A 17,346-nucleotide genomic window follows, 5' to 3' on the forward strand; every position below is an offset into this window, starting at 1 on the left:
AAAATTGGCTTGGGCAAAAAAATTAGGCCCATTTAAAATATAGGTCGGGCTCGAACATTCAAGCCTCGAGGCTGGCCCTGCCCGTTTTAAGTTTATAATACTTTATATTATGTTATTTTTATATATATTATATAATTTAGAATACATGAAAAAGAATAAACCTATACTAAATATATAATACTACTCTAATGTAAACATTAAAAAAAGTTAAGATGACTATATAAAAATTTTCAATAAATAAAAAAATGTATAAAATTATTAAATATTAAAATAAAACAATAAAAATATTATTTTTTAAAAATTAAAAAATAATATTGGCGAGCTTAAAATTGACTTGGGTTAGTATTTTGTAAATATGGGTGAGGACAAAATTTTAGGCCCAGATTTTGGTCGGGCCAGGTTTGAGCAAGAATAAAGTATGTTAATATTATGATTAGGCATGACCTAATCCCGACCCAACCCATGTACACCTCTATGTTATAGGAACTAAATTGTAAAGATTTTAACATCTGGAAATTTGAGAAAAAGGGACTAACTTATAAAAAATCTGGGAATTTTGGGCTATTTTTGGAAGAAATAGATTCTATTTTTAGGGATTAAAACCATAAAACAGTAAAAATCGAACTTCAAGGACCAAATTGTAAAAACTACAAAACTAAAATTTTATGGACTATTTGTAAAATTTGTAATATTGAAAAATAAAGTCTATTTAATAAATTTTGAAAATATAAGAGTGGAAATGAAGAAAATAATTATATAAGTGATTAAATGAAAATTTTGAAAAATTATTGAATTAAGTATTAAGTTAGAAAATAAATAAATAAAAGTATATATATATACATATATTGAGAATTTACGCCTCAATTAAGAGGAATTAGTGAAGTTTAGCATGCCATTGTTATAATGAGTATTTGACAACCATTCCTGAAATTTGGACTAAAGATGTTTAGGTATTTGAGGAATAAGGATAGTGAGTCTACTATGTACCTCTATTCTTAAGTGAAAAGTTATGATTTTGAGATGAAACTAATTCGTGATATGAAACTGCAAGGATAAAGAAAAAATTGATTTCATGTATATGGAATTAAAAAAATTAGCTACATGAGGTCCAAATGGTGTTATGTTATCGTGATAAATTTGGGCAACGAACTGTATGATAAATATCAAGGTGAGGTTACAAAAAAATGAGCTAAGTAAAAGGAAGTCAAGTGGATCTGATCCATTTTAAAATTTAGAATGACATGAAATGAAATCAAGATTTGGTTGAGCACCACATCTATTAGGAATGCCTCGAAGAACTGATGTGTAGTGAATCTAGAATGGTAAAGGAAAGAATTGAATCAAGAAACCTATGAACTTTATGGAAGAGAATTAATTATTGAACTTTTGAGGTGTGATGTAAAACTTATTCTTGTTTGCTCTGATTTCATGGTAAGCCTTTATAGGTTTTGTTGGCTTTGGTAGCTCAACAATCAACACAATCTGATAACTATCAAGAATAAGATCATATGTATAAACAAATAAAATAAAGGGATTTAAAATCGATACCTTAAGTGAGTAATAAGGATTATAGGAAAGAACCAATACATCAATACAATTTCTCGATAACCTTTTAGACGAAATTTCAAGGATGAAATTTTCTTAAAGAGGTGAGAGTTGTAACACCTCAAAATTTTCAATTAGACACATGGCACTATTCTGGTAGAGGATATAGTAAATTTGCAAGAAAATTTGGAAATGAGTCAGTTAAAGGATTTTTATGGAAGAAAAGTTGATTTTTGAGATAGAAATTTATTGAAAGAATTTTATAAATGAGGATGCGACAAAAAGTGACTAAATCATAAATTTGCAATGTTTGATGAGTAAGGTGAAAATTTAACCAAAAGGGTAAATGCGAGTTATTATTGACTATTTGACATAAGAATAAGTTGGAAAAATGCAATAGTGTGATAGAAATCACTTCTGAAACCAAATTGAAAAGATTGGAAAGCACAAAGACTAAATCGTAATTTTTTATTATTTTTGTTAAAACAAGGTTAAATGCATATTTTTTTTAATTAAAGGATTCGTATTAATTATCAAATGTGAATTATGATATTGAAGTGGTCAAGTGTTTATTTATTGTGAATAAATTAAGTTTTGAAGTAAAAGAAGCAAGATGATAATTTTGCGACATAAGAGTATTTTGGTAATTTTTCAAGAATTTTATGATGAAAATAGTAATTGGATAATATATTTTATGTGGAGGATGAATTTGGACCAATTGGGTAATAAATTGGATTAGTGGATCATAATTTTAAAAAATTAGACTTAATATTATCGGACTGGGCTTTTGGTCCATTTGGTGTTTTTAAAAGAAGAAAAGGGGAAAGGAAGAACCCACATCAGCCTTCTCCTTGTTATTGCCAAGTAGCTCCTCTCTCATGGAGTTTTACTTCTCCTTCATTCATTTTTCTTATTTTTTCTTAGAATCTTTGAAAACCCAACATTTAAACTTTGAGGATTTGCTAAAAAACTTTTTAAAAAAGGCCTTTCTAGAATCATTTTCAACATCAAATATCTATTTTTTAACAAAGGCTTTTCTAATTATTGAGATAGAAAATGAAAGCTAGAGACAGAAAACTTCAAAAAGGTAAGATGTAACAGTTCATTTTCAGTGGTGTCAGAAATAGTAGTTTTGGGACCACAATTTCGATGAGTGAATTATTATTTTATTATTTATTTAAGTTTTACAGGATTATATTAAGGTCGTATTAAAAATTTTTTTAATGTTTAAATGGCTAATTAGATGAAAAGGACTAAACTGTAAAAGATGTAAAAGTTGAATTCTAATAGTTAAGAGGGCTGAATGGCTATGGGAAGGAAAGTTAATGGACTTGAATGGTAAATGTACCATATTTAAAATTAGTGGATGTGTATGGATATGTTTTATTGAAATTTTTAATTAGTAATAAGGTTAATATGGTAATTTAGTAAATAAAAGAAAAATCAAGTTAATAAAACATAAAGTAAAGATGATATCTTCTTCATTGTTTTGTTTCAAACCCTAAGTTAGCCATTGGAGAAGAAGAAACTTTCGGTTAAGCTTGCGTTGATGCATGTAAGTGAATTCAAGCCCCGTTTTTAATGATTTTTATGTTTTTGAAATCGTTTTAGCTTAATCTAGCTAGCCCGGGGGTTAATTTGTAAAACTGTTAAAGGTTGAGGGACTTTCCATGGATGTTTTTTATTTGGCTTTGTAGTTATTTGATAGATTATTAATCTTGGTTGTGAAATAAACAAGTTTTATTAAAGTGATTTTTAGTGAATTGCATTTAGAGTTTTATTTGTGAAAATAGTAAAATTTCACGTTAAAAATTATGAAATGTTAGTTTAAGTGAGTTGGTATAAGTCCTTATGAAAATCAGCTAGTTAGTATGGAGGATTAAAATGGTTAAATTTCAAGTTATGAGCTTAAGGACTAAATCGTGAAAAGTTAAAATGTTAAGGGCAAATTTGTAATTTTTCATAATTATGAATTATGGATTAAATTGAATACTAGAAGTACTTAATTGATTGAAATTATCTATTTAGATCAAGATAAACCACATTCGGGCTTAAACCGAGGAAAAGCTAAAGTTTCGAATTAGTATTCGATTCTACTTCTACGCTTTAGTTATTGAGGTAAGTTCGTATGAACTGTGATCATTTTACTGTTAATTAAATTGACTATTTTCCATGTCGTTTTAATAGAAATGAATCTATATATAAATGTATCCATATTATGATGAATTGGTGGATAACGAGTCCTGGTTGAACCTTAAGAATTCTTAGGATATAAATGACATGTCACTAGCAATTTCATGTTTTGAGTACTGGTCTTGAATGTCCTACCGATGGCTGAGGTCCTGCATTTATTGTGGATTCTCCATAGCTCATTTGAGTAGCATCGTGTAGCTTACATTTCGACCCACAACTCGTGTGAGCATGCCCATTTCACAGCTCGTGTGTGCATTAATGTAAAGGAAATGTTACAGTTATATGTAAAGGTACATTATGTGTGAGCTTTCCTAAGTATCTGATGTAATTCTAGATGGTTCAACGGGTAAGAAAAATGGTAAGAATGAAAATGGAATAAATCATGAATCTATCAAAAGTTTGATGAGTTCATTGTATACATATGTATGTAATTCTACTAATTTATGGTTGAATTCATTTGTATTATGGACAAGTACATTAACTTGTGAGTTGATGATGTTTGTATAGGCTTATGCCAAGCTTATGGTTTTGGTTGATATCATATTTATGTTATATATTGTGCAAATGAAATGGTAATTTATGTTTAAGTTTATATGAGCTTAGTGAGCACTCATTGCTTACATAATTATTTTCCTTTGTTTTATACATAATCGGAAGCTCGATTGGTTGGAAGATTGTCGGAGACCTATCACACTATCCAACAGTTATATTGGTAGGTTTTGTGTATTTTGGCCAAAGTTAATAATGACATGTATAGGATCTCTGTAATGTATGTTTTGATATGTTTAAGCTTTTGAAGTTATGTTGGTTTGGTGCACCTTAATGCCTTACCAAGATATGTCATATTGATCACTTTTAAGTGCTTGTAGATAAGGTTCTTTTGGTATGTTTGATGGCTTGGAAATGATCATGTATGGTAGTTAACTGGACTAGATTATTATGCTTCAGAATATGCAAATTTGACTTGTTTTGGTAAATGATGTTTTGATACAATTGTGGTGCCTTTGAATGGCATACTTGTTAGGTGATTTAAGATGATTGGAATGACATGTTTATGTGTGTTTGAATGATATTTGAATCCTTTGAATATGTGCCCAAATGGTTTGAATGGTTAGGTATGAATTAGACTTCAAATGGCTTGATTTTATGTAACACCCCTAACCTGTATCCTTCGCCTGAATAGGGTTATGAGGTATTACAGACAAGACAAAATTTTCAAACATTCATAAATATGCACTTGCACAAACTTTTGAACCAATCCAATCCTTATATATATATAACATAGCCGAATATAATCTTAATGTAACTTAAATAATATGCAAAACATGCAAATTACATTACACTTCAAAAGCAAACCAAAATTATACATGAATATACCCCACAAAACCAAATACACATAATCACTCAATTTGATCAACTTATATTCAGCATTTGTACTTTATAACATGTACAATCAATTTTTTTTATAATTATAATTAAAGTACTAACTTATACATTATACAACTTTCATCTAACATCAAGTAGGTCACTTATACATCAAACTAAAACTCATATAATTCCCATGGTTTATTATTGCTCAAATCACTATTCATTTGGTCATTTATTATCGTCTCACTTACATACTATATTAAACAAAACAATCTCAATAGATAATCATTATTTAACTTCATTAACCATACTTATTTATTAAACCATTTAAACACTTTAAGTACACATACATTTTCCCATGCAAACCGAACCAACATAATCTATGCATATTCGAACACACACATACATCATTAACATTTTTAATCTGTTAATAACCAAAACCAAATTTCATTCATTAAAACATAACATAACCTATATCATGCACATCTAAATATACCCTAAACAAGCTTATTTCAAATCATATAACACATAACTCAAACAATACTTATTTAAATCACATATCATTTAAACCAAAATGAACTCAATCCATAAGCAAACTAAACCAAAATCAAATATGGAAATTTAGCCATTTTCGCATGGCCTTAAACAAACCATAGTCAACATTTCAAAAGTATGTTCTAGCTTATACATGCCATAACTCGAGTTTAACTATTAAGTACCGAAATAGTGGATAGTGTGATGAACTTTGCTGACGATCCTAGAGCTATTCAACGTCCATTTTATCCTTCCCCTTAGCTACTGAATTAAAACAATTAAAATTCATTAATACAATACAATTCAATTCCACCTTGAGTATTTCAATTTTTACTCCATATTTGCTTAAATTCCAATTTAATCCTTAAACCAAGACTAATTTTTAATCTTCACATTAGATTCTATATTTTCATACTCATTTCATTTTAAACTAAATTTAGCTCCCTATTTTCAATTATACCCCTAAATTTTGAAATTTTCACAATTTAATCCTTATACTCAAAATAAAAAATTAACTTCACTATTTAATCATTTTTCACTTTATACATTGAAATCTATCAATTAATCCCTAGTATTTGAAATATTCAACAATATTAACATCCAAAATTCTAAGCAATATAAAAAATTACAACACAGGTCGGCTAGCCCTAAATACTGGGATTCCAAAAACGTAAAAATTATAAGAAAATAGACTAAATTGTACTAACCAATTGAGCTTGAATCTTAGCCGTGCGTCTTTCTCTTCTTATCTTCTTTCTTTTTCTTTCTTTTGTTTTCTATTTAATTGCATGCTTTGTTTCATCCATTTACACTTTCTTTTCATTTATTATACTTTAATATTATTATTTAATACATATATACATTCGTTTAGTTTTTCAATTACTTAATATTATAACATATATATATAACACATGTCGTCCACCAGATTAAGTAATTGTATAGTTACTATTTTGAACCCTCAATTGATTTTAATCTATAATTCAACTTTCTTATTTTCTATCTTTTTAGATAACTTAACGGATTAGGACGCAACTCGATATATAGAGGGTCTCGGCTTTTTCTCACATACAAATTATGAATATTTATCATTATTTTTATTACTATCATGATTATCACTTATTATTATGAACTATGGTATGAGATATCTTTATTTCAAACATTTAAGGACATGACATTAATTATTCTAAAAAGACATATAAGTAGATGGACGGATATTTAATTTACATTGTTGTTAAGGATTTAAGATGATATTATTACTATGTGATAAAAACGAGTTGATTTATTTTAAAAAAGATTATTGATTTATCTTTCGCTGCTATATTGATGTTAGTTTTAAAGTGATCATAATGAGGTATTTCCTTGTATAAAACATGTTTAAAATGGAAAATTTTGTTTTTTGTTAAAAACTGAGCCACTTCGATGGCAAATATGATCTCTTAGGCTCAAGTCTACAGTCTAGGCCGGGTCAGGAAAGTTACATTTAGTGGTATCAGTGTCAGGTTTTCTATAACTCGGGCCATAATAGAAAAGTTGCATGCATGCATACATATATATAATGGGTATTTTGGGAAAGATCATATCACGAGAATTTTTTAAGACTAACTTTTTGGTTGCAGGAAGATAAGCTTAAGACTCCGGTGTTGGTTTTGTAATAGTTTATTTGGTGTTTGATTATGATAAATAAATAAATTGAAATTTTAAATTATTTATGATGAATGAATGAGATTTTGATTATTTATAGTGAACTAAATTAAATTTTTAAACTATAGATATAATTTAGTTGAAGTATGAATTTTTGAATAAAACTATAGATAAACTAAAACTCTTGAATCCTAGTTATAATCCAAACTAATATGCGTGAATTTTTGTATGAAAAATTGTAGATAACTTTAGATTACCTAAACACTCGCATCTAGAATAAGTACCCAAGACAAACGTGGCAGGGGTAGACCTTGTAGAGTTGCCCCTGTAGAATCACCCACTGTTCAAGGTGGGGACCCTATTTATGAGGATGATTATGTTGAGAACTCCACTGCTAGTGTAGGTGGAGGCATGGAAAACGACTGGGAAAAATGATAATGATGCTATAACTGAGGCAATATTGAGGGTTTTAGAACAGTTACTTGTACCCGAGGTGGATTAGGGAGCCACGAAACCATAATGGTGAGGGACGGACGAATAGTGCTGAAATGTTCAAGGGTATTTCTGGTACAACTCCTACTACAACTGAGTAGTAGCTGGAGACAACTGAACAGATCTTGAAGGATCTAGAATACACCCCACAGTAGAAACTAAAGGGTACAGTGTCCTTATTAAGGGAGGAGGCCTACCATTGGTGGAAGGCTGTTGAAAGAGGTACTAAGGTTGAATGTATCAGAAAGTTTGTGGAAGCTTTCTAGAAGCATATTAGAGAAAGTTTGTGTGCACGAGATATGTGGGATAATATCTTTATTTCTAACATTTAGGGTACATGACATTAATTATTATGAAAAGACATATAAGTAGATGAATGGATATTTAATTTACATTGTTGTTAAGGATTTAAGATAATATTATTAGTATGTGATAAAAACGAGTTAATTTATTTTAAAAAAGATTATTGATTTATCTTCTGCTGCTACATTGATGTTATTTTTAAAGTGATCAGAATGAGGTAATTTCTTGTATAAAATAGGTTTAAAATGGAAAAAAAAATGTCAGTGGCGAATGTGATCTCTTTGGCTTAGGTCTACCGTCCAGGCCGGGTTGGGGAGGTTACATTTAGTGCCCCTCCTTAAATATGGATATATCCCAAAACTATACATTAACTATGGTTTAATGCATAATTGTATACATGAACGTTGGTTTCGTGCAATTTTATACATGAAATTTGAATTTGATCAAATTCTTGTAAATTATTAACACGATTATTGATATAACATCATTTTATATTTATATATTACATTCATTAACTATATTTATCCAATATAAAAATAATTTGGTGTATTTATTTCTTTAAATGTGCATGACTAAATCAAAATTAGAGTTTTACGTGTATAATTCCACCAAATTAAAGTTCATATATACAGTTGCACATTAAATCAAAGTTGGTGTATAATTTTGAGATTTATCCCTTTTAATATTAAAAATATTTTTAAATAGTTTGGAAATATTTTTTCAATTTCAATATTATTATAGAAACCAGTAATAAAATTAAAAATGTTGGTCAATAATTATTGGGTCCACATTTTATTTTAATATGATTATGAATGATGTTATGATTGTTTAACTGTCAGATAGAATTGTTTCCAAATTTGCTTGCGTTTATTTTATTTTATTTTAATATAATTATTGGGTTTATTTTATTTAATAATTGAATGATGAATCATGTTGCATAAGAGACACAACACATCATAAAATAGAATGTCACGAATATGTAATGTTATCATTAATTAATTAAAATTTTAAGTAAAACAAAATATTTATTATAAAAATCATAGTTTCATAATTTCACAAAGCTTTTATAAATTCACATTGAAAATAACTTAAAAAATGTATAGTAAACGAAGAAAGCTTAAAATAAAAACTTTTCTAGTAGTATAAAAATTTTAAAACTTTAAAACTTATTATTCAGAACTTTTAAAAGTATTAAAAGAGGATGTGAGTTTAACTACTCCATAACAAATTGTCTTTAATTAGGTTAAACAAACATGAAAATATTTAGTAGAAAATAATGCATAATTACAAGATTTATGGGTAATTTGTAATAAATAATTCAAAGCATATTTTGTATAAAAAAATGTGTTAAAGGCAAGCTAATGATTTTTGAAATATCAATAGATAAAAATCAAATCCCTATGGCCACCCTTAACCTCATTGAAAAAGGCCAAAAATCACAACTAACCCTTGTAACAGTGGGTCAAAACAAAAAAAAAAACATAACTAACCTCAACGGAAATGGGTCAAAAATCACTATTCTAAATTGGGGGTACGGTTGAAATCAATTTCTAAGCACGAAATACATGTTGACATGATCAATGTTTAACTCCCATTGATAAGGTTGAAACATAGTATATTAGGAGCAAATTCAAAAATAATAAAAATCTGATTACTTGAAATGTCGTAGCTTAGTATAAAATATATTCCGATACTTATGGTCAAAATAGCATATATACATATTGCATAAATGACATCACACATTTGAAGCTGGTTTTTCGAGAATTAAACATTAAAGGAATGCCAAGTCACTTACCTAGTCTACTAGACTAACAAGTGAGCAACAAATTTCACAAATCTCCTAGTAAATTAAAAATTAGGAATGGAACTTAAAAAATTAGAACTCGATCAACAAATCAGAGGTTTAAAAGGTATAACTTTCCTTGGTACTCTCAAGACATTTCAATTGTGTGGCAATCCTCTAACAAACTAGGAAATAATTGTAAAATTTAATAAAATTATATTTTAAAAATATATAAATTAAATTTTTATTATTTTAAATTTATTTATTATACTTATTTATGTTAAATCTATTCAAGGATTTTATCTATTTAAAATTTTAACTAATTAATAATATAGCAATAAAATATTTTGATAATGTTTTAAATTGGCAAGTTAAAAGAATACATTATTCTAAAACATTAAAATAAAATAAATATTAGGGATAGTCTCACAAATATACATCAATTATGGTTTAATATGCAATTGTATACATGAAATTTATTAACACAATTATGGATATAACATCATTTTATGTTTATATATTGCATACATAAGTAATTACATTTATTCAATATAAAAATAAATTAATGTAGTTATTTCTTTGAATGTGTATAGTTAAATTAAAATTAAAGTTTCAAATAGAATTAATTTTGAGATTTATTATGAAAGTAATTAAATATTCTCCATCTTGAACTTATTCTTCAATCTATTCTCCTCTTGAATCAACGTTAACTTCTACTGCAATTACATAAATGCTGATTGTTTATCAATATTAACTAAGCAAATTCTATGTTAGTATTTTTTATAGCTGCAGACAAAAAAAAAAACCCAATTTGCATTCTAAATGTTATTTTATAAGTTTTGTGAATTTTAACTATCTTGAAGGTTATAAATATCTATTTTAATTTTTGTTTTAAGGTCTTGTCATTTTTAATAAATGAATAACTTTTAAATTTTTTATGGAACAAACTCAAAAATGAAGCTACAAATAACTCAAGGTTGATTGGTTTATTATTATATTGAGTTCATTTAGAACATAAGAGGTCACCAACAACACACTCAAGAAACAAACTTTAAAAAAGCAGAAATAACCACAAACAACTTTGATCTCTTCGCCCCTTGCATGGATTAAGCATCTGCCAATCTCTACGATCCTAGAGTCCACACTTGTAGGATATTAAAGCACATACCTTAGAGCTTCAATTTTCTATCATAAATCCAACTAAATTTAACATTGGGTGCTTCCTTAGCCCTTAATTGAGCTCTCACTTCCAGCTTTCTAAGTCTTTGAGGAAGTTGACACACAAACTCTTGAGCTTTTCGCCCACCAGCTGAAAGTCCAGTTAATTCCTTCACCTTCCATTGATCCACCAAGAACTCTAGAATATCAGTATAGTCCTTGGTAGTGTAAACTCCAAGTCTTTGTGCAACAGTTGAAAAGTGGTTGAAAAGGTTTTCATCTTGGCCATCGTACATGAATTGAGCTGGCATGTTGATATTCTTCCTCATCATGTCAGCAAAGGCTCGGACAGTTTGATCAGGATCGATCTCAAACAGCTTTTCAACGATTTTAGTATAGGCTGTCTCATGCCGCTTTTCATCTGCGGCAATGAAACCACATAGTCTAGCCAACTCAATATTCTCATGCTCTTTAGCAATTTTGGCTGTATTCTTGTGGGAAATAAAAGTTGCCCTTTCTTGGAATGATGTGTAGATGAATGTAAGATATGGATTGTTCTCTGCTTTCGGGTCCTAGAAATATTCAAAAGAAAATTTTATTTAATAAAGTAATAGATATAGTAAATATGTAAATATCTTATACTACAAGAAGTGAGTAACCTACTTACCATTCCTGAACCAATTAAATACTGGATTGTCTTTTCGATTTGTCTCATGTCGACTCTTCCAGACAAGTAGAGATACTTATTAAGCAGATCACCATGCCTGTTTTCTTCAGCAGTCCAAGCCCTTGTCCAAATTGCCCAAGGAGAAAGGCTAGCGCCTGTTTCATCACGAACGCAATCTAAGGTATTAAGCATTGTTTGGTAAGTTGGAAGGGCTTCCTCTGTGATCATATCTCCAACCAAAACCACAAAGTAATCATCTGGGATCTCCTTTGCCCTTTCCCTTAACTCTGCCACCTGCTCATTGAATCCATCCGACGTAGGATCTGGAAGAAAATCCTGGGGTTCCCAACTTTTCTCAACTGGTTTCAGGTGAATTAGAATGTTGTTCTCAACCCAGTTGTCTAATGACTTAAAAATCTCAATCTTTTGCGGTTGCATCGAATGTGTGATCTGATCTTGCACCTTCAGATGAGGCATGAATGTTTTTCTTAGATTCTCAACTTTCCTGGATTCAAATAAATTTCATTCATATGGTTAGATGTATACTAGATTACATAACATGGTGGTGGTAGCAAGTGGGTAAGTTTTGTGTTAGCACTCTGAGCTTTAAGCTAAGTCCTCAAAATAACATCTTGTTTTCTCCTATTTCTAATGTACGAGGGAAAATATTTTAGATGAAAAGAGAAAAGATTATGTGAAAATATATTTATGAAATATTTATATAAAAATATATTTGTGTTAAAATAATGATTTACATTTTGACACTCTATAATTTTATGCATTATTAATAAATTAGATGATGGCAAATATATAAAAGGATTTATTTTTAGAAAAAAGGTATAATGATTTTTGTTGTCCTTTAACTTTACAAAAGTTATTTTAGTTATTCATTTAATTTTTTGTCTTTTTTAGTTTTTGATTTTCGTTTTTTTCGAATCAACCCAAAATATATAGAAAAGTTAACGTTCATTAACTTTGCTGACATGGCATACATATAAATATATTAACATTTAATTAATTTTTCAAAAATTAAAAAATATTAAAAATGTTTTTATATACTTTTAAAATAATTTTAATCATTTCTATTTTTAGAAATAATTTTAAAAATTTTAAAAAATTAATTAAATACTTACGTGTCATCCACGTGTATGCCATATCAAAAAAGTTAAAAAAAAAGTTAACTTTTCTATTCATTTTGATTAAAAAATTAATTTAAAAATAAAAAAAGTGAAAAATTAAATGAAGAACTTATATATATAAAATTAAAGGGCCAAATAAATCATTTTGCCAAAAATAAATAGTGAGTGATTACCTGACAATGCAGATAATTGTATAAGCTTAATTTAGTAAAACTTTTTTCAAAACAGAGCAATCTTTCTAATTAAGGGAGCATTTGATACCGTTGAAAAATTTCAAATTAAATGCATATAATAAATATTTTAATTTTTTATTTAATAAAAAATTTTAACAAAAAAATGTTAAATAAAATAAGTAGATTAGTAACTATTTATCACTTAAAATAAAAAATATTTAGTCTATTTCATTTTATTAAAAAATTCAAATAAATTATCATTTTTATTTTTAAAAAAAAAGAATTATTCAAATTACCATATTTATCTTTCATTTAAAACTATCTAAAATAATATAAAATATCATGATTAAAATTAAAAATAAATAATCTTTTAAAAATTAATATTTATTTGAATCAAACAATATTCACTAATTTACCAAATAATTTTTTAATATAAATCCAACACTTATAAAATTTAGTAGAAAAAATTCAGTACTTAAATTTTTAACACTAAAATTTTTAATTTACACTCTAAATTGATTCTTTGTTAATTTATAACATCAAATCCAGTCAAGAACTTTATATAAGTAAATATATATATAGTTACACGAATTACTTAAAATATGAATATTTTATAAAAAAAATTATATTACTTAATTTTGATCAAATAATTTAAAAAAATATATCATTGATAATTTAATTATAAGTTAGTTTTAGAAATTTATAAAAATAATTTCAATTATGTATTATAAAAATACTTTTTACTTAATTAATAAGGTATATAAATGCTTAGAATCATAATTATAAATTTTAATATTATCTTTTACTATCAATCGTTTACTTTTGTGGCATATTATTTTACCCATAATACACTTTACTTGTGTCTTGTAAATTATTTATTAATATGTAATGATGCGTTTACATTTACGTTATTATTTAGTTACTACTATTTTACCTCTATGTGCTGATTTTTTTTTTCAATTTATTTATATATAACTTAACATATTTATTATTAGTTACTATTTACCAATAATTATTATTTGTTATTTATCATTCCTTACAATTTATAAAAAAAAAAATTTAGCGTTTAATTATGAAATTTTTTGTATATTATGAATAAAGATAATCATTCAACTATTTAATAAGTTTGGACCCCATCCCCAATTATTAAAATTAAGGTTAAAAAAAAAAAGAAGAAGTAATGTTTGTTAACCATTGAACTTGTATTTTTTATTAAATTATCCCAAAATAGATAAAAAAAAAAGAATGTTTGTTAACTTTATTGATGTTGCCACGCATATGCCATGTTAACGGTTGTTGACATGATATCCACGTTAAATTTTTTATCCACTTCAAGTGATTTGACAAACAATTCAAACTAAATTTAAAGGCTAAAAAAGATTTAAGAAAAAAAAAAAGAGAAACAATAAAGTTGAAACACATTGCGGTAGCTCATGTTGTTCCTATAAATGTTATAACAATTATTAATGACCAATAAATAAGTAACTAAAATTTTAAATATCATTAAATTTGGTGCCTATAAATGTTTTTTATCAATCATTAAAATTTACAAAAAATTAGCTTTTAATTATGAAATTTATTGCATATTATGGATAAATTACAAATAGATAATCATTCAACTATTTATAGTATGTTTGGACTCATCCCTAGCTATTAAAATTAGAGTAAATTATATCGTTGATCATTCTAAATAGGCATAATTTTGTTGGTATTGCTATGCTATGTCACGTTAGTAGTTAATTAATTTTTTAAAAATAAAAATAATTTTTTTTATAATTTTATATTTTTTTGAATTTTAAAAAATTTTAAAAATTAATTAATTGTAGACCTGACATCTACATTATGTTACATCAGCAAAGTTAAAAAATATTAAAATTTTCATCTATTTTGAGTGGATTGACTAACAAGTGCAGTTTAGTAAAAACTAAATAAGTAATTATCCTTTTTAAAATTCATAAAGCCATATGGCATTTGTTGTGGCGACCAATATCTTGTAACTTCCTATAAATGATATAATAATCATTAATGACCAACAAATAGGTCTTAAATTAGGTGCCTAAATTGACTGCTGTAATAGTTAAAGTCAAGCCAAACCTCATTCATAGTAGAGCAATTTTATGTTTAATTTACTCTCTCTCTTTTTTTAATCATATATTCCATTTTATCAACAGTTTACTATTAATATTTTCATCATGCACAATCGTTTTACAATTATTAATCTTTATAATTAGGATAATTATTATCAATATTTTATATTATATTTTTTAATTAATTACTAATCATAAAAATGAAATTCCTTTCTTCAATTTTCTTTTTTTTTTGCAATCCTAGAAATGTGTAATTTTTAATTATTTTTTTATATATTAATCATTCACTAAGTATATTTTACTCGTTTAAAGCTCTTATGTTAGAATTATTTAACATGGTGATCAAATTATGAAATAAAAAATATTGATATTTTTAAATATAAAAATTATTCTATTTAAAAAAAAAAAAGAAGATGATTGTGAGTTGCCTTAACATAGTTTCGATAGTTGTATTTTAAAGATGATAATGTTGTTAAAAGAGTAAAAAAAATTGTTTTCATTTATATGAATAGTTTATGCAATAATGACTCTAAATTTATCCCTAAATTATTAAATGTTTAATATATTTTTCTAATAAATTATATTAAAAGAAATCAATCTAAAAGTAGAATTTAATGGCTTAGTTATGGCCTAACCTACTGTATTTAATTAAACTAACGGAATTTATTATTATATAATTAATTCATTTAAATTTAGATAAATTAATAAAAAGACGTATATCAAATAAATGAAGTTTTAATGGGAACTATAGTAAGAAAAGGAAGGGAAAATGGTGTTGAATCTCCCTCCTAAGGTGAACTAGAAATGGAACGGTGGTAGTAGCAGAGGGTTGAATGGGACATGGATTAATATGGCAAGGTAGGTATAAAACTCTAGAATCTGTATATATATTCATAGGCGGTTGCTTCCCTAGAATCTGTGGATCATTTTTTGTTTAGTTGCAGGGACCTGGGAGGTACATTATGAGGGCTTATTACCAGATGTTTATGTTGGGATTATTGTCTCTTTGTTCCTAGGATAATTCTTTTAAATAAAAAATTTAAAACTAAGGAACCTAGCGCAGAAACTCAAGCGAAGAAATAACAAGAGTATGACGTTAGAACAAGGAACACAATAAGAACTAACATGTTGGCAGAAGGCACAGTGGATGTCATGAAAAACCTGGGAGATCCGAAGCTCGCCATTGCTGGAAGACCACCAGAACATGGGACTTCCTGCGACTGAAAACTCATACTAACGAATTTCAATGCCATTTTCTTTTCTTCCTTCTGATTTATATTTAGATTCTTTCTTTTTGGGAGTTTCCCTCTGTTTTTCTAAGGAAGAATGAACCCTACATATACTCTTTACTTTTATCATTACCCCTAACTTTCCTTTAAATTACAGATTGCCTAATTTTAATTTTTAACTTTTTTTAGTCATTAAATTTGTATTATTTATCAAATCACTCCAAAATAAATAGAAAATTTAAGAGAAAGGATTATATGACTGTGATTCCATATCATCCCTATCATTTTTCAATAGAAGAATGACAAATCAGATTTTTCCTCCTGATTTTCAGTATTTTTAGTTGAATTTGAATTTTTTCAAGAGGAAAAATCTGAAAATCAAGAGAAAAAATATGATTTATCATCCTCCATTGGAAAGGGATAGGGATGACCTTGAATCACAGTTTCATATAATCCCTTCACGAAAATTTAATGTCTGTTAACTTTACTAACTTGACAATCCACATATATGTCACACTAACAATTATTATTCTTTTTAAAAAATTAAAAATACTTTATACTCTTTTAATAATTTTTAATTTTTTAAAATAAATATTTAATTTTTTAAAATTTTTAAAAAATTAATTAATTGTGACATGACAATCTACGTGTATGCTACGTCAACAAAGTTAACAAACGTTAAATTTTCATCCATTTTGAGATGATTTGACAATTATTGTAAGTTTAAAGACTAAAAGAGGTAAAAATTTAAATAGAGAATTAAGATAACTTTCTTTTTTATAAAATTAGAGGGCTAAATAAATTATTACTGTCTTCTTTTAATATCTAATCTGAGTAACTTACCCGCCTAATCAATAATATTTTTAATGTTAATAACTATTTTATGGAATAATTGAAAATATTGCTATTATGAAAGAATATGTATAATTTTTATACAATATTAAGATAAAAAATAAGTAATACAATTTGAATCCGTATCAAACATATTTTTAATAAAACTTTAATAATGACTTTATACAAATTAAAATTGAAAA

The 17,346-nt window shown here is 26.7% G+C and overlaps 1 protein-coding gene across 1 annotated transcript; it reads right to left on the bottom strand.

Moving 5' to 3' along the window:
* Positions 1-10,826: 10,826 nt before the first annotated feature.
* On the bottom strand, positions 10,827-16,455 carry LOC107896783 (stearoyl-[acyl-carrier-protein] 9-desaturase, chloroplastic). The gene is made up of 3 exons (XM_016822053.2): positions 16,209-16,455; positions 11,685-12,189; positions 10,827-11,589 (listed from the first exon to the last, which is right to left on the bottom strand). Exons 1-3 carry the CDS (start codon positions 16,334-16,336, stop codon positions 11,029-11,031), a joined length of 1,194 nt encoding a protein of 397 aa, XP_016677542.2. The 5' UTR covers positions 16,337-16,455; the 3' UTR covers positions 10,827-11,028.
* Positions 16,456-17,346: the final 891 nt, after the last annotated feature.

This window comes from Gossypium hirsutum, chromosome A10, assembly GCF_007990345.1.
Source record: "Gossypium hirsutum isolate 1008001.06 chromosome A10, Gossypium_hirsutum_v2.1, whole genome shotgun sequence".
In the NCBI taxonomy this organism is placed as follows: domain Eukaryota; kingdom Viridiplantae; phylum Streptophyta; class Magnoliopsida; order Malvales; family Malvaceae; genus Gossypium; species Gossypium hirsutum.

Coding starts and splice junctions, on each gene's coding strand:
- LOC107896783 (XM_016822053.2), bottom strand. CDS start 16,336: ATGGCATTGAAATTCGTTAGTATGAGTTTTCAGTCGCAGGAAGTCCCA. Junction 12,190..16,208: donor ACTGTGCCTTCTGCCAACAT/GTTAGTTCTTAT, acceptor ATTTGAATCCAG/GAAAGTTGAGAATCTAAGAA. Junction 11,590..11,684: donor ATTTAATTGGTTCAGGAATG/GTAAGTAGGTTA, acceptor GAATATTTCTAG/GACCCGAAAGCAGAGAACAA.